The 24,608-nt window shown below is 41.3% G+C and overlaps 2 protein-coding genes across 6 annotated transcripts in view; both read right to left on the minus strand.

Moving 5' to 3' along the window:
* LOC141097737 (uncharacterized) overlaps nucleotides 1-9,582 on the minus strand; it is a 63,899-nt gene extending 54,317 nt beyond the window's left edge. For 2 of the 5 annotated variants that reach the window (XM_073585121.1, XM_073585119.1), the window contains exons 1-2: nucleotides 9,496-9,582; nucleotides 3,443-3,532 (exon numbers count right to left, since the gene is read on the minus strand). In XM_073585121.1, the coding sequence (XP_073441222.1) occupies nucleotides 3,443-3,491 (49 nt within the window). In that variant the 5' untranslated portion in view covers nucleotides 3,492-3,532; nucleotides 9,496-9,582. Of the gene's footprint in view, nucleotides 1-3,442; nucleotides 3,533-9,495 lie in introns of those variants that run through there. The other 3 variants (XM_073585120.1, XM_073585118.1, XM_073585122.1) reach the window with 2 other exon arrangements.
* Nucleotides 9,583-16,386: 6,804 nt separating this feature from the next.
* LOC141098030 (uncharacterized) overlaps nucleotides 16,387-24,608 on the minus strand; it is a 305,679-nt gene continuing 297,457 nt past the window's right edge. Inside the window, exon 4 of the mRNA XM_073585626.1 lies at nucleotides 16,387-16,898. Coding sequence (XP_073441727.1) covers nucleotides 16,482-16,898 — 417 coding nt within the window. The 3' untranslated portion in view covers nucleotides 16,387-16,481. The remainder of the gene's footprint in view (nucleotides 16,899-24,608) is intronic.

Raw genomic sequence — 24,608 nt, forward strand, 5'->3', positions numbered from 1 at the left:
TTTCGAAAACCACCATTCGTCTAGTGTCTCGTCACTGCATCCTGCGAACCTGTCCGACCCTACATCATCTGCAAATATTGAAATTCTACTCTCTATGCCACCTACAAGGTCATTAATAAACATGTTAAAAAGAAGCGTGCCCAATACTGACCCCTGTGGTACCCCACTGCAAACCGTGACCCAGTCCGAGTGTGCTCCATTAATAACCACCCTTTGTTTCCTATCCCTGAGCCAGCTCTTAATCCACTTACACATATTTTCCCCTATCCCCATTGTTATCATTTTATGTATCAACCTTTTGAGTGTCACCGTATCAAAAGCTTATGAAAAGTCCATGTACACCATGTCCACTACAATCCCTTGGTCCAGTCCGGAACTCACCTCTTCATAGAAGCTTTTCAGATTAGTTTGACAGGAACGGTTCCTCATAAACCCATGTTGATATTGGGTCATGAGGTTATTCTTCTTCAGGTACTCGAGTACAGTATCTCTTAGAAAACTCTCCAGGATTTTACCCACAGTAGAGGTTAAGCTTACTGGCCTATAATTACCAAGTTCAGTTTTTGTCCCCTTTTGAAAATTGTCACCACATTTGCTATACGCCAGTCCTGTGGTACAGACATTATTATGAAATCTTTAACCCCTTTCTGCCAGATGACGTACTATCCCGTCCATGTGCAGTGGGACTTAATGCCCATGGACGGAATAGTACGTCATATGTGATCAGCCACGCTCACGGAGGGAGTGTGGCTGTTCGTGGCCGAGTGTCAGCTGATTCTTACAGCTGACAACCGCCACTAAGTGCCAGAAGTACTTCAACCCCCGGAACACTGCGATCAAACATGATTGCAGCATATCGGGAGCAGACAGAGGGACTGTCAGCTGTGACAGCCCCTCTGCCTTTGGATCGGAGACCCCGCTGCATGACGCTGGGTCCTGATGGCTGCCATGGAGACCCAATGTTGTCATGATGACATCCAGGTCTCCAGGCCTGAGAGACTTCCTGTCATGCGCAGTGCATATCAGGAAGTCTCACAGGTCAGTGTAAAATGCATGCTGCGCTGAAAGCTTCTATAGCATGCATATCTGCATGATATGGAAGCAATCAGCCTGCACAAAATGAGTGTCCCATAGTGGGACACAGTGTAAAAGTAAGAATTAAATGAAAAAAATGTTTATAAAATAACTGTAAAATTATTGTAAAAAATAATTAAAAAATAATAATAAAAAACAATATTTATTCCAGCAATAAATAAATTTTTGAATTAAAAAAAAATCTAAACAATAAAAGTACACATATTTGGTATCTCCGCGTCCGTAACATCCCGACCTATAAAACTGTCCCACTAGCTAACCCCTTTAGTGAAAACCATTAAAAAAAAAGCCAAAAAAACAATGCTTTATCATCATACCACTGAACAAAAAGTGGAATAACAAGCGATGAAAAAGATGGATATAAATTTAGTACAGCTGAAAATGTCATCTTGTCCCGCAAAAAATAAGTCCCCATACAGCATCATCAGTGAAAAAATAAAAAAGTTATAGCTCTCAGAACAAAGTGATGCAAAAATAATTATTTTTTTATATAAAATAATTTTTATTGTATAAAAGCGCCAAAACATAAAAAAAGATATAAATGAGGTATCGCTGTAATAGTAAAGAATCCTCTTTATCTGTGGATGACTGGCCCTCAGAACATCCTCATGGAGTCGGTTTCTAACCATTTGTGCAGACACATACACATTTGTGGCCTGCTGGAGGTCATTTTGGAGGGCTCTGGCAGCGCTCCTCCTGTTCCTCCTTGCACAAAGGCGGAGGTAGTGGTCCTGCTGCTGGGTTGTTGCTCTCCTACAGCCCCCTCCACGTCTCCTGGTGTACTGGCCTGTCTCCTGGTAGAATCTCCAGCCTCTGGACACTACGCTGACAGACACAGCAAACTTTCTTGCCACAGGTCGCATTAATGTGCATCTTGGATGACCTGCACTACCTGAGCCACTTGTGTGGGTTGTAGAGTCTGTCTCATGCTACCACGAGTGTGAAAGCAGAACCAACATTCAAAATTGACCAAAACATCAGCCAGAAAGCATTAGTACTGAGATGTGGTCTGTGGTCCCCACCTGCACTCCTTTATTGAGGGTGTCTTGATAATTGCCAATAATTTCCATCTGATGTCTATTCCATTTGCACAACAGCATGTGAAATTGATTGTCAATCAGTGTTGCTTCCTAAGTGGACAGTTTGATTTCACAGAAGCTTGATTTACTTGGAGTTATATTAGCTTGTTTAAGTGTTCCCTTTATTTTTTTTATCAGTGTATATAAGGGAACAATACAAATATCTCTCCGAGGATCTGTTTATACCAAGGAAAGTGACGGTCACAAGGGGGCATTCTCTGCATCTGGAGGAGAGAAGGGTTTTCCAGCAACATAGAAGAGGATTCTTTACTGTTAGGGCAGTGAGAATCTGGAATTCCTTGCCTGAGGAGGTGGCTATTGGGAACTCAGTCGAAGGGTTCAAGAGAGGCCTGGATGTCTTCCTGGAGCGTAACAATATTGTATCTTACAGTGATTAGGTTCTTTCGAAGGTCGTAGATCTGGGGATTTATTCTGATGGAATATAGGCTGAACTGGATGGACAAATGTCTTTTTTCGGCCTTGCTATCTACAATATGTTACTATGTTACTATCTTGAGTTTTAGAATTTTTCTTAGTTTTAGTTGAAGAATGTGATCTGGAAAGATTTTTCCAATTTCTCTGTGCATGCGTGACTCTCTCCATTCATTTGTATAGAAAAGTGCATCACAAGTGTACTTGGCACAATATTAAGAGCTTCTATACTAATCAATGGAGAGAGTTGCGTATTCGCGCCCAACACTTTACTAACAACTTGTTGGGTGTTCACATTTTTCTGCGCATGTGTAATGCCTCCCATTTAGTTAGTAGTTTTCGAATATTGCCCATGCAAATGAATGGAGAGATCTGTATGTTAATGACACTCCGGTCAAACTCTGATCCGAGTTTGAGCCTAGTATCAGCTTGGTGTGATCCGATTATCTCGGATGAGAGAATCGTAGCACAGGTGAGTAGCAGATGGAGAACATAATTTCTCCATGTTCTCCATTCTATGAGTCTGTGGAAATCAGACTGCGCTCTGATGTAATTCGAGTGCAGTCACATGTTTTCCACGCACCCATGGACTTGAATGGCTGAATGTGATCCGATTTGCAGCAATTTTTGTTCTCATGCACGATATGAGAAAAGAAACGCTCATCAGCACTGCCCCGTAGAGTAACATTGGTCCGAGTGCTGTCCGATAAAACATTGCATAGCATTCATCTGATATATACACTCTTGTGAGCAAGCCTTACATATTTATGTTTTGTCATCAGCCTGGTTATATCATATTGATACTTTGCATCTTAAACATGTGGTTCAGCACTTACCTTTGTTGCTGAAGGGTTTTGAAGATTGGAAAAAATCTGTAATTTTCATGAGTCTCTTCGCCCAGTATAAGTTGCACAGAGACCTGATAGCTTATAAACAAAATAAAGTTATACAAGTAACAAGAATATAGTTTTTATTAATACAGCTCTATGCTTTGTGCAACTTGGCAAATAATTTTTCTTATTGCTCATTTTCTCCCTAAATGTAAAGTTCTGCAACTTTTTTAATAGTTTTAATTCAATTTTTTTCTATGATTTGGCTGTTGCAGAGCGTCTCTTAGGCCTTTAGCTGAGTGCTCTGCACACATTACAAATCTGTCAGAGGTACTGCTCCTGAGGCTCTGCTTCCTGTTCATCCTCTTAGTGTTAGAGATAGCAGCATGGAGGATGAGAGGGTTGTATGCAAGACCTAGGTCCATTAAGTTCAACCTTTCTCCACCAATTTTACATGTTGTCACTAATTGAACTATTGCAACGTTAGATCTATAGAGGACAGTTGGGGAGGGCCGGCCCGAACGTATAGGCGAACTAGGCGGCCGCCTAGGGCGCCGACCCAAAGGGGGCACCACAGAAAAAATAGAAAAAAAATTATAAAAAATCTTTTCAAAAGGCAAAAAGTTTTAGGGATGGAAAGAAAAGTGTACATATTTAAGGGCAAATATGACGCAAGAGAGGTTGGTTGGGTTGGCAACAATTTCGATAGAATCTGAAGTTGCTAAACAAATTAATCTCGGTGACTTAGTGTCATCCTTTTAAAAAAAAAGGCAAGGAAACAAAAATTTTAATTACCTATGGTCGTTTTTGTTTTGTGTTGTTGATTACTTTGTATATATTTGTCCTATACAACTTCTCAGACGATTAAAGAGTTAGGAGAGAGTTAATTAATCATTGTTGTTGGGGTTTATTTTTCTCCTAAATTTACATCCCAAGTTTTCATCTACTGCCAAGAATAGTAGGGGCGCAACAAAATAGTTTCGCCTAGGGCGCCGTAATCTCTTGGGCCGGCCCTGTCTGTGGGCACAGAAAACAGGCTATATAGAAAAGGAGGAAACTACATAAAGAGTTACGTAGATTATTGGAGCTGTGCTGATAGATGAAAGCATGTGAAGACAGTTTACCTAGAGCTCACATCCAGCCCATATCTCTGGAAGCTACACACAAATATCACATCCAGCCTATATTACTGGGAGAGACAGACAAATATCACATATAGTCTATTTTAAAGGGAAAGACACAAAGCTCACAGCCAGCCTATATTACTTGAAAAGACAAAGACCCTCTTGTCCAACCTATATTAGTTGGAAAGACACATAGAGCTCACATCCATCTCATATTAGTAAGAGAGACAAACAAAGCTCAAATATATATAGGGACAGTCACACAGAGCTCATATCCAGCCTATAATACTGCGAGAGACACACAGAGCTCACATCCAGCCCATATCTCTGAAAGTTACACACAAATATCACATTCAGCCTATATTGCTGAATATGACAGACAAATATCACACACAGTTCTGGCAAAAATTAAAGGGAATCTGTCACCCCATTTTTGGCCTATAAGATGCGGCCACTGCCATCAGGGGCTTATCTACAACATTCTGTAATGCTGTAGATAAGCCCCCGATGTAACCTGAAAGATAAGAAAAACAAGTTAGATTATACTCACGCGGGGATCCAGTCCAGTCCGATGGGTGTCGCGGTCCGGTCCGGTGCCTCCCATCTTCATACGATGACGTCCTCCTTCTTACTTATGCCGCGGCTCCTGCGCAGGCGTACTTTATCTGCCCTGTTGAGGGCAGAGTAAAGTACTGCAGTGCATAGGCACCAGACCTCTCTGACCTTTCGTGGCACCTGTGCACTGCAGTACTTTACTCTGCCCTCAACAGGGCAGATAAAGTACGCCTGCGCAGGAGCCGTGGCAGAAGTAAGGAGGAGGACATCATTGCTAGAAGACCGGACCGCGACACCCACCGCATCCGACCTCGACCGACGGGGAGTATAATCTAACTTGTTTTTCTTGTCTTTCAGGTTACATCGGGGGCTTATCTACAGCATTACAGAATGCATTACAGACCTCACATCCAGCCTACATTTCTGGGAGAGACACACCGACCTCACATCCAGCCTAAATTACTGGGAGAGACACACAAGAGCTCCCATCCAGCCTATATAACTGGTAGAGACACACAAACCTCACATCGAGCCTATGTTACTGGGAGTGACAGACAGAGCTAATATCAGCTTATATTACAGGGACAGGCACACAGAGCTCACATCCACCCTATTTTACAGGGACAGACACACATAGCTCACATCCAGCCTATATTACTATGAGAGACACACAGATCTCACATTTAGCCTATTTTACTGGGAGAGACACACAGACCTTACATCCAGCCTATATTACAGGAAGAGACGCACAGACCTCACATCCAGCCTTTATTACTGGGAGTGACATGTAGAGCTCACATCCAGCCTATATTACAGGGTGATACATACAGTATAGACCTCACATCCAGCCTATATTACTGGAAGAGACACGCAGATCTCACATCCAGCCTATATTACAGGAAGAGACATAAAGATGCTCACATCCAGCCTATATTACTGGGAGAAATGAGGATGAATGAACTCATGGAGATCAACATCCAACACTGCGGAGACACCGTCACATGTTTCTCAACGCAGTGATTCTAGAGCAATGCCCCCATCCCTTATGGGAAATATGTAAAATATGCAAAACACAAGCCGCAGAGACACCATCACATATTTCTCAACGCAAGCAATGACTAGCCAGGTCTTTCCCCCATAAGGGATGGGGGCATTGGAGACTGCCCTTCCCGTGGTTGTTCCTTCCTGGGGAAAGACCTGGCTAGTCATTGCTTGCGTTAAGAAACATGTGATGGTGTCTCCGCGGCTTGTGTTTTGCATATGCTACTGGGAGAGACACACAGATCTCACATCCAGCTTATATTACTGTGGGAGACACACAGACCTCACATCCAGCCTATATTACTGGGTGAGACACAAAGAGCTCACATCCAGCCTATATTACTAGGAGAGACGCACAGACCTCACATCCAGCCTATATTACTGGGAGGGACACACCCTCACGGTGACCTGCAATGCAGACACTGAGCTTGAAATGCCGTGACTTCCTCATTGGCATTTTCCCATGGTCCAGAGGTCATCGCAGTTCAGGCTGTGAGGTAGCGCAGACTCAGTGATGTCAGTGCTAGTCGCTGAAGCTCCGCTCCCAGCATCTCCTCATTCACCAGTCGCATCTTAGCACTGTCCTGGTTGAAAACTGTATATAACCCAGATATGGATTACAGCGTGGGACACTACGACAGACAGGTATGGTATATTGTTGCTTTTTTATTTTTTTTTATTACAGGAGATCGAGAGCTTCACATGGATTAGGTGTGGTTGTAAGTATGGTTTAATTAAGAATAATAAAGGAGTCTGTGTCTTTATTTCAATTAAAGTGACATCAAGTGACATCAAGCCCCCCCAACTATTACCTGACATGCCACCGCTACAGGGCAGTGGGGCTGAGATCTGATGTTTTAGCTGGGGGGGCAGTATCCATGGCCCCTTCCTAGGCTATTAACATCAGCCCTCAGCTGTCTACATAGCCATTGCTGGCTATTAATTATAGGGGGACCCCACGCCATTTTTTTCCGTACAATAATCTTTTATTAATTAAATACAGTACATGTCCAGTAATTTGCACACACACACTAATCTAATTGCATTTGTCACTGAAATCTACTTTATATATCTGAGTGAAAAAATAGAAGTTGCGGACGGCACCGCTATTACCATATATCAGCTGATGGTATGCGTCTGGCAGCAAGCTGTCATCCAATGCTCCTGGGTGCTTGACCTCGCAGTGATCAAATAATTGAATCCATATGAAGAAAAAGGTCGCACTCGACAGGAAGAAATATAGCTCCTTTATTGACACGTAGTTACATGTCAGGTCAGAGTAGAGTGGCAAGAGTGTTCACAAGCTGACAACGGCCATTTCGCGCTGTTCTAGCGCTTCCACGGGTCATATGGATTCAATTACTTTATATATCTACCTATTCTATATGGATTTACTGTATGTAATCCATCTCTCCTATCCTCTCAGCTCCTGCAGTGATTTTACAGAAGCCGGCAGATGTATTACTGGCTTTTCCTCTAGTTATCTCTCTATGCAATAAAAATACATATATATACTATATATATATATATATATATATATATATATACATATATATATGCGTGTGTCACTGACATCTATATATATATACATATATATATATATATATATATATATTTATTTATCCAATAGGAATACATTGCTCACTCCTCCCTCCAGCCTCCCGGCCATGAAGTTTTAATGTGGATTGCTAAATAAAGCGGACTTTTTTCACCTGGATCATGAGTGCTATGCTATTCTTTTTAACTATTGGATTCATGCATTGTGTTTTCTGCACCAGCACCCGAGATCTCGTGGTTCAGCCTCCACGAGCAGTGTGGATATGATAGTCTGACATTGGCAGTAGTGGCAGCACCGACCGGCTTTTTCTCTACACGGTTATTATATATATATTTATGTATATATTCTATGTGTATATATTTATTCTTTTCTACCCTGTCAGTGTGATTTTACTGTACACCGCACATGAATTGCCGGCTTTTCAAAGGACTCTGGTGCGTATTTCTTGCAAGCTACACTGATGGTCCATGTGGTGTCTGATTTTTTCTCACACCCATGGACTTGCATTGGCGAGACTTGGCTGACTTAGGCGTACAATCGCAGCATACTGCGATTTCACCCGCACGTAGAATATGGCCGAGAAAAAAAAAACGGTGATGGGTGCTGCCCCATAGGTTAACAGTGGTCCGAGTGCTATGTGTTATTTTATCGCATAGCACTCGTCCGTAATAAACGCAAGTGTGACCCCGGCCTTAGGACCGTCCCAGTTAGGGTCACCGTGAAGTGGTGGGATGGCTTTTGCTTTTTTTTTAATAAAAAACTAAGTATCCTATATTATTTGCATGCACTATGCTATTTATTTACTGCAGTGTATTCAATCATTATGCTTCTGTCTTTCTTTTTTTCTGTTCAGCGGCCAGTGTGATTGTGCACTTACAGGCTGCATGCACACCAGTCTGTATCCCTGTTCAGACCTTCACGTTTTTGACAGCAATTGACAGCAGCATTTAAGAGGCTAACAGCAGTGATCGTCGGTAGAGTTGATGTCAGCCATGTAGCATTATCATAAATTGGATTTTTATGGATGCGGCGATAACAAACATGTTTATTTCATTTTTTAAATTAGGAAAAAGGGGTTGATATCAGCTTTTTATATATTTTTTATGTAATATTTTTAAACACACATATTAACTGATTTTCACTTTATTTTTTTAGCCTTGAACCTGTGATTGCAGAACATGGTGAAAATCACAGGCTTCATAGGAGTACTGAGATGGCAGTGACCTGGGATCTTCATTAGGTCCTTGGCTTCCATGGCAGCCCAAAAGCTTTGCCAACCCCACCGCTTATCAATGATTAACAGCAGCACATAAATGGTTGAGCTCAGCTGTGATCACTGAAGATGCCGGTCCGGTATGAAGCATATTCAGTGGACCCCATACACACACCCTGACATAATAGTGCGCCATTGTCAGGGTGCGCGAATGAGCTACACCACTTTCAAAAAGTGAAAGCTGTGTTGTGATTTGTTGCTATGGGCAACAAAGGCAGTTTTCCAGCTATGATAAATGAGGCCTAGATATCAACAGAAAGGAACCCTCTGTCATGGCGAGATTTACAGGTCTAGGGGCATATTCTCAACCCAGAAAGCGTAACCCCTTACCAGTGCGACTTCTGTAGTAAAACATGTTAAGTCCCTGGGAAGTTCTGTCACACGAAAAATAATACATTACCGTAGATGACTTTCTATGTTAAAGCATCAATGCTGGGAGTTGTAGTTCTTGTATCTTCACATGCTCCCACCCTCCATTTACTTACAGAAAAATTCTCACTAAACTTACGTGGTCGCCTTCTTCATGGAGCGCGGGGAAAAGCGAGGCCTTTTCTTTCACTTTCAGTCAGAATGAGTCATGGCTGCATTAAACATTGACACACAGCCCAGAGCGATTCTCCTCATCATCACATCATGTACTTTGTACTCAGACACAGGCTGTTCACATTGTGGCGTCCAAAGTATACCAAAAGATCTCACCCAGTACTGTACCTTTTTAATCAGTTCAAAACTGGGCCATTTCCCCCACTCCCCTTCTCCATTTTACATCGGCGTACTTTTTGGCTTTTTTCTTGTACATGCATTTTACGAGCTCTAGAAGTTTTTCTTGTTCAGGCATTCAAATAATTTTTGCTTCCTTTTTGTGATACGTTATTTGTTATATCATTTTTATATTCATATTTTTTTTAAAGGAAAATATAAAGAAAAACAAGGAAACGCCTGTCTATTTTTCACATTTTTTTTGAAGCACTAAAACACATAAATTTTACGTTTTACATTGCATTTACCTTTTATATACTGTATATATTTTTTTAATATATTTTTTCTTTTTGAGTTTTGGACCAGAAGCAGCAATTAAGACTGACAGTGACTTTCTTTTTTTTTTATAATTGTGTTATATTTATTTATATCATTTATTTCACACATTTTAACATTCATAAGCTGATAAAAGACCTCAGCATTTTAAGCTTTATGGATGACCTGTCGCCTGGTCAAAAGTGTCCATGTTTTGTTATTTTACTCCCCTGATTTTTTGCTTTTGTTTTTTTTTAATAGGAATAGTTTTTCAAGAGTTTTGAAGCAGTTTATGATACGGATTTTCGAGTGGATTTACTTTAAAAACAAAACTCCTAAAAAGACCTCTGAGTGAACATACAGTTGTGGCCAAAAGTATTGACACCCCTGCAATTTTGTCAGATAATACTCAGTTTCTTCCTGAAAATGATTGCAAACACAAATTCTTTGTTATTATTATCTTCATTTAATTTGTCTTACATGAAAAAACACAAAAAGAATTGTCCTAAAGCCAAATTGGATATAATTCCACACCAAACATAAAAAAGAGGGTGGACAAAAGTATTGGCACTGTTCGAAAAATCATGTGATGCTTCTCTAATTTGTGTAATTAACAGCACCTGTAACTTACCTGTGGCACCTAACAGGTGTTGGCAATAACTAACTCACACTTGCAGCCAGTTGACATTGGTTAAAGTTGACTCAACCTCTATCCTGTGTCCTTGTGTGTACCACATTGAGCATGGAGAAAAGAATGAAGACCAAAGAACTTTCTGAGGACTTGAGAAACCAAATTGTGAGGAAGCATGAGCAATTTCAAGGCTACAAGTCCATCTCCAAAGACCTGAATGTTCCTGTGTCTACCGTGCGCAGTGTCATCAAGAAGTTTAAAGCCCATGGCACTGTGGCTAACCTCCCTAGATGTGGACGGAAAAGAAAAATTGACAATAGATTTCAACGCAAGATTGTGCGGATGTTGGGTAAAGAACCTCGGCTAACATCCAAACAAGTTCAAGCTGCCCTGCAGTCCGAGGGTACAACAGTGTCAACCCGTACTATCCATCGGCGTCTGAATGAAAAGGGACTGTATGGTAGGAGACCCAGGAAGACCGCACTTCTTACCCCGAGACATAAAAAAGCCAGGCTGGAGTTTGCCAAAACTTACCTGAAAAAGCCTAAAACGTTTTGGAAGAATGTTCTCTGGTCAGATGAGACAAAAGTAGAGCTTTTTGGGCAAAGGCATCAGCATAGAGTTTACAGGAGAAAAAAGAGGCATTCAAAGAAAAGAACACGGTCACTACAGTCAAACTTGGCGGAGGTTCCCTGATGTTTTGGGGTTGCTTTGCTGCCTCTGGCACTGGACTGCTTGACCGTGTGCATGGCATTATGAAGTTTGAAGACTACCAACAAATTTTGCAGCATAATGTAGGACCCAGTGTGAGAAAGCTGGGTCTCCCTCAGAGGTCATGGGTCTTCCAGCAGGACAATGACCCAAAACACAGTTCAAAAAGCACTAGAAAATGGTTTGAGAGAAAGCATTGGAGACTTCTAAGGTGGCCAGCAATGAGTCCAGACCTGAATCCCATAGAACACCTATGGAGAGATCTAAAAATGGCAGTTTGGAGAAGGCACCCTTCAAATATCAGGGACCTGGAGCAGTTTGCCAAAGAAGAATGGTCTAAAATTCCAGCAGAGCATTGTAAGAAACTCATTGATGGTTACCGGAAGCGGTTGGTCGCAGTTATTTTGGCTAAAGGTTGTGCAACCAAGTATTAGGCTGAGGGTGCCAATACTTTTGTCTGGCCCATTTTTGGAGTTTTGTGTGAAATGATCAATGTTTTGCTTTTTGCTTCATTCTCTTTTGTGTTTTTTCATTTAAGACAAATTAAATGAAGATAATAATACCAAAGAATTTGTGTTTGCAATCATTTTCAGGAAGAAACTGAGTATTATCTCACAGACTTGCAGGGGTGTCAATACTTTTGGTCACAACTCTAGCCTTATGGACAAGAAGCCTTGACTTTTTCTAATATTTTAGACCATTCTGAGCATTTATTATGACATTTTATGTGATTTTTCATGATGATGCTGATTTATGTTGTGGAGTCAAGTTCTTGTTCTAGAATCCAATAACTTCCATAGTCTAGGAATTGTTAACCTGATGGCCTGTAAAAACCATCATAATGCATCATAGCAAAGTTACCAACATCCAGGGTGATAAAATAAGGACGTTTAAGACCCATCCCTAGGACTCGGAGGGCCCTCAAACCCAGACTGAGATGCTTTCTTTTGGAAGGGGTTTACACAAACCCTACCCACTTTCAAACCAGGACTTGTTCAAATTTGCTGGGATTGTTTCTGAAAAATTGGAACACTCTCTATGAATTTGAGGCTATTTTGAGAGAGGAAGAAAACATTACTTTTTTTTCTATTTTAACCCATTAAATAGGTTAGGTTTCCAGAAATTAGATATTGATGACTTATTCTAAGGATAAATCATAAATATCAGATCAGTGGGGATCAAACAACCGGTATCCTATTAAAGTGAATGTGATCTGAACTCCTGTACCAGTAATTGGCCACTAGTAAGTGTAGGGAGCTCTGCTTTTTTTTGTGGCTCTTTACACTGATTTCTTATGGCTGTCAGGAGACAACCCTCCAACACCTGATCAGTGGACCCCCACCAATCTGATATTAACCCCTTCCCGACATATGGCATATGATATGATATAAGACATATGATATGTCTCAGTACTCCTCAAAATGAACGGACTTTCCAGGCTCTATATATTGGTGGTGTATATACCGTACTTTATATATTGTAGTCACATAGAAAAAATTGTTATCCAGCTCACCCATAAACTGAAGTCCTCCGATAATGCAGGGACATGAAGACCTGTGTCGGCGGCAGGGAACGAAGACAACTTGGTAAGGAAGATGTCCAGAAACAAATCGGGAGAGGTAAGTGTTAAAAACAACTATTTATTTAAAAAAAATGACTGCATTTGTTTTTTTTTTCAAAATTTTTTAGTATCATATTAGTAAAAATTGCATATCCCTGGGAAAACACAAGACTGACGCATTTCAAACCACTTATCTACTTGTCATTAGTCATAGTATGAATAAGTCACAACACACAATTTTCGGACTTACACTACTGTTCAAAAGTTTGGGGTCACCCAGATCATTTTGTGTTTTCCATGAAAACTCATACTTTTATTGCTCAATTGAGTACCCAAATGAATTTATAATCTAGTCTAGACATTGACAAGGATCGAAAAAAAGATTTTTATTTGAAATAATAATTTTCTCCTTCAAACTTTACTTTCATCAAAGAATGCACCCTTTGCAGCAATTACAGCATTGCAGACCTTTGGCATTCTGGCAGTTAATTTGCTGAGGTAATCTGGAGAAATTTCACCCCATGCTTTCTGAAGCCCCTCCCACAAGTTGGTTTGGTTTAATGGACACTTTATGCGTACCATACTGTCAAGCTGCTCCTATAACAGCTCAATGGGGATGAGATCTGGTGACTGCACTGGTCACTCCATTACAGATAGAATACCAGCTGCCTGCTTCTTCCCTAAATAGTTCTTGCATAATTTGGAGGTGTGCTTTGGGTCATTGTCCTGTTGTAGGATGAAATTGGCTCCAATCAAGCGCTGTCCAAAGGATATGGCATGGCATTGCAAAATGGAGTGATAGCTTTCCTTGTTCAAAATCCCTTTTACCTTGTACAAATCTCCCTCTTTACCAGCACCAAAGCAACCCCAGACCATCACATTACCTCCACCATGCTTGACAGATGGCGTCAGGCACTCTTCCAGCATTTTTTCAGTTGTTCTGAGTCTCACAAATGTTCTTCTGTGTGATCCAAACACCTCAAACTTGGATTCGTCTGTCCATAACACTTTTTTCCAATCTTCCTCTGTCCAATGTCTGTGTTCTTTTACCCATATTAATCTTTTCCTTTTATTAGTCAGTCTCAGATATGGCTTTTTCTTTGCTACTCTGCCCTGAAGGCCAGCATCCTGGAGTCGCCTCTTCACTGTAGACGTTGACACTGGCTTTTTGCGTGTGCTATTTAATGAAGCTGCCAGTTGAAGACCTGTGAGATGTCAATTTCTCAAATTACAGACGCTAATGTACTTGTCTTGTTGCTCAGTTGTGCGGCGGGGCCTCCCACTTCTCTTTCCACTCTGGTTAGAGCCTGTTTGTGCTCTTCTCTGAAGGGAGTAGTACACACGGTTGTAGGAAATCTTCAGTTTCTTGGCAACTTCTCGCATGAAATAGCCTTCATTTCTAAGAACAAAAATAGACTGTCGAGTTTCACATGAAAGTTCTTTTTTTCTGGCCATTTTGAGAGTTTAATGGAACCAACAAATGTAATGCTCCAGATTCTCAACTAGCTCAAAGGAAGGTCAGGTTTATAGCTTCTCTAATCAGCCAAACTGTTTTCAGCTGTGCTAACATACTTTCACAAGGGTTTTCAAGAATATTCTAACCATCCATTAGCCTTCTTACACAGTTAGCAAACACAAAGTACCTTAAGAACACTGGAGTGATGGTTTTTGGAAATGGGCCTCTATACACCTATGAAGATATTGCATTACAAACCAGATGTTTGCAGGTAGAATAGTCATTTACCACATTAACAATGTATAGCGTGCATTTCTGAATCATTTAATATTAGCTTCATTGGAAAAAAATGTGCTTTTATTTCAAAAATAAGGAAATTTCTAAGTGACCCTAAACTTTTGAACGGTAGTGAATGTAATGTTATTGGCCGAAAAAATGAAGAGATCCAGCAAGAAAAATTAAAACATCACATTTTATTGATATACATTAAAAGAATGATAAAATAAACAAAAATGCCCAGTAGGCGATGCCCCCGGAAGAAGTTGGTACGAAACGCGCGTTGGGTTGGCGGAGGTCACGCCATCTGCAGTCACTTATGTCCTTATATTTCAGGTAAAGTCACTTTTGATTTAATTACCTTTTGGCCATATTGTATTGAGGTTTAGGGGTCTTACAATCATTGCGGTCATACTACTGTTGTGATCATTGTTGTAAGTCCTGTTTCATTTTTTCTATTAGATATATTGCCTATATTTGGATGTTGTGCACTCCTATTATTATAAACGGCTTACATTTAATTATTTTACCTGAGGATCTACTTTTTCTATGGACAGCTGCATTGCTTTGTGATTCAATTGTTATTTGGCGTTTGGGCGCCTCCTACTGGGCATTTTTGTTTATTTTATAATTCTTTTAATGTATATCAATAAAATATGATATTTTAATTTTTCTTGCTGGATCTCTTCATTTTTTTGGCCAATAACATTACATAAGTCCGAAAATTGTGTGTTGCGACATTTGCTGGGAAGTGCCAGATTATATATATATGGACTAATTCTGGTATATTCATAGTATGAATAAGGACAAGTAGTTCGAAAACAGGTCTGTCTGGTGCATTTCCAGGGATATATAATTTCTACTAATATGATACAAAAAAATTTTTGAATTTTTTTATCTTTTTTAAAATAAATAGTTGTTTTAAACACTTACCTCTCCGGATCTGTTGTTGGACATCTTCCCTACCAAGTTGACTTTATATATTGAAAGTATTCGCATTCTCAGGTAAGCATTAGGTAGCACACAGGCAATGCGGTTTGGTCCAAACATGTGCAGTTTTATTGCTTTCATAAAACTCCAAAAGATTCAAAACCCAAAACAGCCTCTTCTGGGCACAAAGGTATCACAGTGAATAAACAGTTCATTCAGCAGACACCTATTTGTCACTCTGGGTTCACCTGAACAGATTACAGTCCTTTCTCCAGGAGCAAATGTTACGCACTGAAGAGGTACGTTCCTACCAACCTTGGTATCACCTTCAGCCCTAGCTCCAGCACCTTCCAGAGCCAAACAGAAGTGTTCAACTTTGTGCAAAGTTCACACTAAACAGACTGCAGCTTCCACACATTACTCTACAGCTCAAACACAGACTGCTCAGCTTTCCTAGCTTATCCATGCAGTCTCCATTGAGGGAGAGACCCTTGCTTGTCTCTTTCCCAGACACAGCTCACATTTTTACTGGCCACTCACCAGCTTTAGCACAATCCACTCGGCTACACATCCAGCAGACTGACACAAAGTGAACTCATTTCCTGGTTCTCAGCCAAAGCTAGCCAGGTTCATCTAACAAAGGACTGCAGTGCTAGGATTTAACCCAGGCCTACCTGGCTTTGCTACAAGATATATAAATATATATAAATATACACATTAATAATATATCAGACACCAGATTGATTTTCAAAATAGAGGACAACCCCTTTAAGGGTAACAATCCTATTTATAATATAGACGATGAAAACAATTGTTTTTTTTATTAAAATTTTTATTGGTTGCATAGTGGTATTACATACATAGACCCTGACAGACATAGTGTATATGTGCTGTGTATACTTTGGCAATGAGAGATCACTTTTTAAGAAGCTGATTCAAATATTGCAACATATTTTGTGGAGATTTAGCAATTCCCACAACTTTGATCCTTTTTGGATCCCAAATACAGTCTTCTTCCAATCCACTTTTTACCATGCCACAGTAGGCAGGAACCCATGCAGTGTCATACCCTTCTTCATGCCACGTTTTCTGTAACTTATGGCCTTGGCAATCTATCATCTTGACCCTACCCACATTCACTCTCAGCTTCAAGATAACCTGATCCCGTTGGTCCCCTAGAGGATACCGTGCGGCTTTATCTATGTCCCTGCTGACATAGACACCCGGCCCTAACATGCCATCACGAGATCTCACAAAACCATTCTGAACAATCTGAATGGCCGCCTTCAATGTGGTGCCGTGGTACATCACATAAATTTTCCGATCAAATGGCTTATCATCACTGCGCAGTATGATTTCACGGAAATTAGGCAGGCTCTCTTCTTCCCAGAAATCTTCATCGTGTGGGCACGCCATGTTCTCTGTAAGGTAAAATATTTATTAGACTTGTAATGTATGTTATTGTGTTTCACTAAGGCTTTGTTCAAATTTACGTCTTGTTTTTGCTATATATATTGGAAACTACCAAGTGTTGTTGGATCCTTCGCACTTTGGATTGTATAGATCTATTATAGGATTGGAGGTGTTGGTCATTTTAATAGGAAAAGTGTCAGAACACTATATGCTCCAAATCCGTACATGTGGCAAACAGACAGACACCTGTCAATGAAGCTTAGTCAGGTGGAAAGAAATTGGAGTAAGCAGCTTTGTAAATTTTTCTCCCCATTCCTGGCTCATTTTCCAAACTGTTTTGAAGCATTTTGGAGTAAAATACAGTCATTTATACCATTTCAGTCTTATGCTTATCAAAGTTTGTCTCTCCGAATATCACTTGCTCTGGTAGGCTGTAACGTGCATTATGCCTGTGTCCTACCAGAAGTTTGGAGAACTAGACTACATCAGGCTGCGCAATGAGTGGCATTATGCCTGTGTCCTACCAGAAGTTTGGAGAACTAGAGTACGTCAGGCTGCGCAATGAGTGGCATTATGCCGGTGTGTCCTACCAGAAGTTTGGAGAACTAGAGTACGTCAGGCTGCGCAATGAGTGGCATTATGCCGGTGTGTCCTACCAGAAGTTTGTAGAACTAGAGTACGTCAGGCTGCGCAATGAGTGGTAGGAGGTGAGATTAAGTTTATTTTTTATTGACATAAACTGGACCTGAGAGAGAATAGTATGGGGACCCAAACAAGGGCTCTATTACCACGTGGAGAAACAGAATGGGCGCTGTTACTGCATGGAGGCACAAACTCTGCATGTTTACCATATGGGGGCACAGAGGCGGCTCTTTTACTGTATGGAGTTGCAAAGGGTACACTATTACCTCTTGTAACTAAAAAGGGCACTATTATTTTATAGAACTAAAATTTGGGTACTCTTACCATGTGGCGCTACAAAGAGGGCACTATTACTGTGTGCAAGCAAAATGGGGGAGTGGGCACTATTACAATATGGAGATACAAAGGGGGCACTATGTGGAGGCAAAGAGGGGAGGGGGCACTAATTCCCTGTGAATATGCAGAGGGGGTAATATAGCCATGTTGGGGTACAGAGAAGCACTGTTAGCGTGTAGATGCACACTGGAGCTACTATTACTGTGTAGAGGCACAAAGGGGCACCATTACCATGTGGAAGCAGAAATGAGGCAATATTACTGGGTAGGGCTACAGAGGGGGTATTATTTTTGTGTAGGGGCACAGAGTGGTGCAATTACCACATAGAGACAATGAAGAACCACTAGTACTGTGTAGGATCACATAGAGGGCAATATTACTGTGTGAGGCACAAAGAGGGCACTATTAACATGTGAGGCATAAATAAAAGAGGCTCTTTTCCTCTTGGAAAGGGCGCATTATTACTGTGTGGAGGAACAAAAGGAGCACTTTTACAGTGTGGTTATGCAAAGGTGTCACTATTGTGATCGGAAAATGGGGCCGCTAATATTGAGTATGGGCTTAGAATGCCATTACTACCATGTGGAGGCACAGACGGGGCAAGGTTACTGTAAATGGGTACAGAGGATGAGTATCTGTGGCATTACATTATCTGTGCTCCGCGAAATATCACTGTGTTATCTGTGGTGTTACATAGGACTGCAGGTGACAGCTACAACATTTTCTGTACAGAGAGTTATCACTGTGTTATCTGTGCTGTTACATAGGACTGCAGGTGACATCTACTACATTATATGGCGCAGATCTTATGTGCAGATTTGAGGTATCAGTTACGTAGAGAAGATTTTACGTCTCTCTTTCACAAACAGTGGAAATTTTCAGCACAAAAATTTTTCATTTTCAATTCATTTTTGCCATATATAGAAAAATCTGCATCAAATCTACCAAAAAATAACAAACGCAGCACAGGCACATTTGTTATGAATTTTTTTACTGCTGGAATTTTAGGACAAATTCCGCTCCAAAATTCCCATGACAAAATGCTTTGATTTTTTTTTTTTTAATAAGTTTTATATACAATTTAATAGGGAAAAAGCCCCTTTAGTGCACATGGTGCAGAAATCGTCCGAAAAACTACCCTAAAAAGCTTAAAATAATGAACATATGCAGTTCTACATAGTAATGACTTTCTGTGCACAGGTTCAGGCATTTCAGTGTTTTTTTTAACTACTTTAGGATTCCATAAACTTGGTTAAAAGAAGTAACGTCCATTCTTCTGGGGTTTTTTATCCGCTCATTAGACACTTTGTACTTTACAAGACCGGTGAATAGAAAAACTCAAAAGATGCTTGGAAGATGACTGGATGTTTTCTGGAGTGTTTTGCCATTGCTTTTGCTTAAAAAACCACTAGCAGTTTCTTCATTATTGGAGCGGGAAAAAAAAACAAGACCGGAAAATGACAATAAAAAAGACCACAAAAACTATGCGAAAACACTTACCAAAAAAATGCCAGTGGCCAAAGATGTCTGAAAACTGCTCAGGAAATAACCAGAAAAAGCAATATGAAAGATGCTTAAAAAAATACTGAGTTTCCTTAAGTGTCTTCTTGAAAAATTCATGGGGTTCTCCTGATGTACACATGAAAACAGCATCAAGAACACATATCAAAAACGCAAGAAAAATACGTAGCTTTAAATATAGATTTTTCAGACAGAAAAAGTAAATATACCCTTATGATGGGGTGTTAGGCAAACTAACAGCAAGTTTAAATGAAGAAATGTCAAGTTTACCAATGATCCGATAGTATCAATGTATCCATAGATATCTTTTCTATTAACATTGCCATTCCTATAATATATTTTTTGAACACTCAAATGAAAAAACAGAGGAAAAAATGCACTTACCAGGGCTCTTCTGCTGCAGGAGTGGTGAGCGACAGAGGACTAAACTTTATATAGTTTTACAAAGTTTCGTTTCTAAACATCTGCTGGGGATTTCCTGTAAAAAGATCTTTATTTCCTGCTATAATTAGTCAGCGTATGTAGTCTGTTTATAGTCTAAGGTAAGACTAAAGAATTAATCTGTGTTATCTCACCACCAACAAACAATCAGACTTAAAGCTCCTTCACACATCAGTTTTTTTGGTACATATGGAGCGCCCCGCTCAGGACCGTGGGGTACTCGGTACCAGGCCCGTTGACCTCAATGGGGGACGGTATCACGTGTTATCATCTGTCTACGTGGTTGAATACTTTTGCCAGTAGTCAGCTCCAAATTCCCCTCTTCTATATTTGAATGATGTCTAAATATGTTGAGGCCAAATATCTTCTTGGCCAAATGCCCTAACAGGATATGGTTCCACGAATTGTTAAATTGACCTAAAGGAAATGCCAAAACCCTCCCATGTTTCCCCCACATCTAATTAAAGTTATCTCATATCCTAGGATATAGTTGACATATTGTTATATAACTTATCTTTTTTGCCAATTATTGTGTAAACGCTAATTCATTTTGCCTATTGTTACACAATTGTTAGGTCTCTAATGTCAGGACCCTGTCAGCATCGGCAAACTGCCACGCAGAGCAGGGTGACTTACCCACACTATGGGAGAGCGCGGGGTCCAACACTGTAGTGATGGTTCAAGCAGACAGGACCTGCAGCACTGAAAGTAGTAAGGAGTCCCAGGACCTATGATCATGTGACTGCAGGGGGCGGGGCGTAGCGTCCTATAGCTGCAGATGATGTACCTGCCGCAGGGCAACTGTAGTAGAGGAAAACGCAGGTCAGACAAGCGAGGGTTCGTACACGGAGAGGGCTGTGCGGTACCAGGGGGACGAGCAGAGAATAGTCAAGTCACAGGCAGAGGGTCATACACAGAGAGGTAGCGCAGTGCAAGAGGGACAGGCAGAACTCGTAACAGGGACAGAACCGGATCAAAACCAAACAAGCAACAAGTTATCAGGCACAAGGCACACGTACGCAAGAGGTCAACTAACTCAGCCGAGGGCAGGAGTATAACTGACACCGGACCTAGGTCAGGTGAGCATTAAATAGCCGCCCTCTGCCAGAGAGAGGCAGAAACAATTAACCCTTGTCTGACCAGGACGGGCCAAAGACAAACCTCATCCTGGATCATGACAGTACATGGGTTTCCCGAATCTCACGTTCCAACATATTAGAAATACCTGCCACCAACACCCCGGGCTGAAGAATGCAGGATGGATGTTCGGGGGGGACACCAGATCTAGACTGCGTGACATGGCATCAGCTCTGACATTTTTGGATCCTGGCCGAAAAGTGATAGAGAAGTGGAATCGGGAAAGCAAAAGTGACCATCTAGCCTGTCTAGGAGTCAACCTTTTAGCTGATTCAATGTAAGCTAGGTTCTTGTGGTCCATAATTACGGTTATAGGATGGACAGCCCCCTCCAAAAAAATGCCTCCATTCTTCAAAGGCCAACTTCACGGCCAGAAGTTCTCGATTCCCAACATCATAGTTTCTCTCCGCAGGGGAGAATTTCTTCGAGAAAAAGGCGCAGGGTCTCAAATTAGTCAAAGTGGCAGGTCCCTGGGACAATACCGCCCCCACCCCCACCTCTGATGCGTCCACCTCAACAATAAATGGTTCAGACGGGTCCGGTTGAATAAGCATGAAACATTTTTTTAAAAACTGAAACGCCACTATCGCTGCAGCTGACCAATTCTTGATATCGGCTCCCTTTTGAGTCATGTCTGTGAGGGGTTTAACCACCTGTGAGAACCCCCTTATAAATTTGCGATAATAATTGGCGAATCCTAGGAAACGCTGCAGAGCCTTCAAATCACTAGGTTAAACCCAATCGACAATGGCCTGCAACTTATTAGGATCCATGCGATACCCCTCAGCAGACACAAAGAATCCCAGAAAAGACAGTTCCTGAACAAAAAATAAACATTTCTCTAGTTTAGCAAAGAGACAGTTCTCCTGAAGCCTTTGGAGAACTGCCCGAATATGACCAATGTGAGCCTGTTTATCAGGTGAGTAGATCAGTATGTCATCCAAATACACAACCATAAAACGTCCAATAAAATCAGAGAACACGTGATTGATGAAATTTTGGAAGACCGCTGGAGCATTGGTCAGACCGAAAGGCATGACCAAATTTTCAAACAACCCTTCAATAGTGAGAAAAGCAGTTTTCCACTCATCTCCTTCCCGGACTCGGATAAGGTTATACGCTCCCTGTAGATCTAACTTCGAAAACCACTTAGCTCCGGACAACTGGTTGTACAAATCAGGAATAAGTGGAAGGGGATACGTATTTCTCACAGTTATCTTATTTAACTCTCGAAAATCAAGGCATGGGTGCAAACCACCGTCTTTTTTCTTTACGAAAATGAACCCCGCTGCCACGGAAGAGACAGAAGGACGAATGTGTCCCTTACGGAGACTCTCGGAAATGTATTCCTTTTTATCTACAGAAAAGGTATCCGGTAACTTAACCGGAGACTCAGGGGAAACTAATGTAACATCCTGAGCCCCTGATGATAAAACCCCCTGCACAGTGTCAGCGATCAGCTGCTGAGACTGAGTCAGGGCTAATTGTTCCCCCAGGAGTTTCTGAGACATCTGAGTCAGGTGCTTTACCTGCTCAGAAAGAGCGTGCATAGGATCCATCACACACACAGTAGAAGGGGAGCGGAGAAAAAAAATGCTAATGGTCAGTTATAATGTCAGGACTCTAATGTCAGGACCCTGTCAGCGTCGGCAAACTGCCACGCAGAGCAGGGTGACTTACCCACACTATGCGAGAGCGCGTGGTCCAACATTGTAGTGATGGTTCAAGCAGACAAGGACCTTCGGCACTGAAAGTAGTAAGGAGTCCCAGGACCTACAATCATGTGACTGCCGGGGGCGGGGCTTAGCGTCCTATAGCTGCAGATGATGTAATGTACCTGCTGCAGGGCAACTGTAGTAGAGGAAAACGCAGGTCAGACAAGTGAGGGTTCGTACACGGAGAGGGCTGTGCGGTACAAGGGGGACGAGCAGAGAATAGTCAAGGCACAGGCAGAGGGTCATACACAGAGAGGTAGCGCAGTGCAAGAGGGACAGGCAGAACTCGTAACAGGGACAGAACAGGATTAAAACCAAACAAGCAACAAGTTATCAGGCACAAGGCACACGTACGCAGGAGGTCAACTAACTCAGCCGAGGGCAGGAGTATAACTGACACCGGACCTAGGTCAAGTGAGCATTAAATAGCCGCCCTCTGCCAGAGAGAGGCAGAAACAATTATCCCCTGTCTGACCAGGACGGGCCAAAGACAAACCCCATCCTGGATCATGACACAATGTAACGGAATTGTCAATATTTGTTCATTTCCTCTTCTGATGGGCTATAAAAGATCTACCCTGACCCCCCCAATAAAGGAGATTTACTTGATAGACAAGCTACCTGTGTCTCTCGTTTTATTTCTCCCAATCCTAGGTACCTAGGCAAAAGCTCCTCCTGAGCTCTACCTGAGGAGACATAGAAATCACTTCTCCGACACACGGCAGTGGCGACCCGGTCCATGGCCCTAGGGCGTTAAGTAAATAAAATAGGGGGAAAGTTGTGTAATGTTGAAGTGTGGTAAAAATGAAGATAAAGTTTATAGATGGCTAAATAAGTGACGCCACATGTGCTATTCTGGTCAGAGGCGACCAGCGCTGCAGTGTTGTTCCCCTGAGACTGCTGGTGTGTCGCAGCTGAGGTGAAAATAGCTCTCCACAGGTAGAGCAATAGTCCCAGGGCAAATATATTTGATTAACCCCTTAAGCCCCAAGGGTGGTTTGCACGTTAATGACCAGGCCAATTTTTACAATTCTGACCACTGTCCCTTTATGAGGTAATAACTCTGAAACGCTTCCATGGATCCTGGTGATTCTGACATTGTTTCCTCGTGACATATTGTACTTCATGTTAGTGGTAAAATTTCATTCAAATAACTTGCGTTTATTTGTGAAAAAAATGGAAATTTGGCGAAAATGTTGAAAATTTCGCAATTTTCCAACTTTGAATTTTTATGCCCTTAAATCACAGAGATACGGCACACAAAAAACTTGATAAGTAACATTTCCCACATGTTTACTTTACATCAGCACAATTTTGGAACCAACATTTTTTTTGTTAGGAAGTTTTAAGGGTTAAAAATTGACCAGCGATTTCTCATTTTTGCAACACCATTTTATTTTTACGGACCACATCACATTTGAAGCCACTTTGAGGGGTCTATATGATAGAAAATACCCAAAAGTAACACCATTCTAAAAACTGCACCCCTTAAGGTGCTCAAAACCACATTCAAGAAGTTTGTTAACCCTTTAGGTGCATCACAGGAATTTTTTGAATATTTAAAAAAAAAATGAACATTTAACTTTTTTTCACTAAAAAAATACTTCAGGTTCAATTTTTTTATTTTACCAAGGGTAACAGGAGAAATTGGACTGCAAAAGTTATTGTGCAATTTGTCCTGAGTACGCTGATACCTGATATGTGGGGGGAACCACTGTTTCGGCGCATGGCAGACCTCAGCAGGGAAGGAGCGCAGTTTGACTTTTTCAATGCAAAATTGGCTGGAATTCAGATCGGACGCCATGTCACGTTTGGAGCGCCCCTGATGTACCTAAAC

This window comes from Dendrobates tinctorius, unplaced genomic scaffold (genome assembly GCF_039654945.1).
Source record: "Dendrobates tinctorius isolate UK_male_01 unplaced genomic scaffold, ASM3965494v1 ptg000086l, whole genome shotgun sequence".
Lineage (NCBI taxonomy): Eukaryota > Metazoa > Chordata > Amphibia > Anura > Dendrobatidae > Dendrobates > Dendrobates tinctorius.